Source organism: Aptenodytes forsteri, unplaced genomic scaffold (assembly GCF_000699145.1).
Source record: "Aptenodytes forsteri isolate BGI_AS27 unplaced genomic scaffold, ASM69914v1 Scaffold419, whole genome shotgun sequence".
NCBI classification, from domain to species: domain Eukaryota; kingdom Metazoa; phylum Chordata; class Aves; order Sphenisciformes; family Spheniscidae; genus Aptenodytes; species Aptenodytes forsteri.
In genome coordinates, this window is record NW_008795256.1 from 222,837 (window position 1) to 223,999 (window position 1,163).

Sequence of the window (1,163 nt, forward strand, 5' to 3'; positions counted from 1 at the left end):
GGGGGCGGCGACCCGTGAAGCGCTTGCGAATATTCTTCCACTCACGCTCTCCGGCGCGTCCTGCGTTTTCACGAGTAATAGCTGGGCGAAGGTTTAAAAAAAAAAATAATAATAATCTTCAAATTTTAAGGCAACGTCGCTTCTGCGCCTTATTCCGCCTTTTGCAGTGAATCTGCAAACAGGCGAAAAATTGAAACGGAGAAGAGAAAGAAGCGAGCTCTAGGTAAGCGCGAAAAACTCTGAAAAAGGTTAAATCCTACCACACACACGCGGGAACTGGCGTGCGAGGCCGCGTCACCCGGAGGCAACCCGCTCCGCCTCGCCGAGCGCAGAAAGACACCCCCCCTCCTTGGTTCGGCGTTGCACGACCCCGGTTTATCAGAGGCTCAACCCCCACCCCCAAACCCCTCGGCGTTCGGAACGCAGCCCCGAGCGTTTCGGATTTCCTCCGAGCGATGCGACTTCCAGCCGAACCGAGCGCTGAAAAGCGGGATTCACCGAAACCGGGGACAAATTAACGCCGGTAACGCTAGCTCGGGGAACAACCGCGTCCGTCACAGAACCGTTACCTTACCTTAATTGCACCTGTACAGCGTAGTCACATTTGGCACCTGGTAAGACGTCTCTGCAACGGAAAAGAGGGTCCTGAGACCGTCAGCAGCACGTAACAGAGAATTACAACTACGGCAGCGTCGATTTTTGCTAAGCCGCCCTGGCATCGATACGTGCGGGGGTTGTATCGTGAACAAAACGGGTGCAGCTGAACTGTAAAAACGGGTCACGCCCCTCCGAACCGGCGGGCAAAATTCCCCGAAGGAGGACACGGAGCGAAAGCCCATCGAAGGGGAGAGCGAGCGGTGGGAAAAGGAGGGGGGGATAATATCAACCGCGGGGTTTCTCGCTGCCGCTGGGTTTTAGGAACGCGATGCCAACCGCAGACTGGCCACGGCAAAGAAGCGGCGGTGTCCGTCGGCAGGGGCGGGGGGCAGTCCTAAATTCTGGGACGAGCTCGCACGGTTTTATCCCGGTCACCGCGTTTTTCCTCTCTTCCGTACGACGACTCCCACCCGCGGCGCTCGGGGGGGGGCAGATTAGGGGACCTTTAAAGGCCCCTTCCAACCCAAACCCTTCTGCGGCTCTCTAGCCCCCCTCCCCCAGCCTTT

At 57.6% G+C, this 1,163-nt stretch overlaps 1 protein-coding gene across 1 annotated transcript in view; it reads right to left on the minus strand.

Annotated features, from left to right (window-relative positions):
• The window catches only part of PIAS3 (protein inhibitor of activated STAT 3), a 33,841-nt gene that overhangs the window by 25,297 nt on the left and 7,381 nt on the right, over positions 1-1,163 (minus strand). Inside the window, exon 3 of the mRNA XM_019472029.1 lies at positions 575-625. Coding sequence (XP_019327574.1) covers positions 575-625 — 51 coding nt within the window. The remainder of the gene's footprint in view (positions 1-574; positions 626-1,163) is intronic.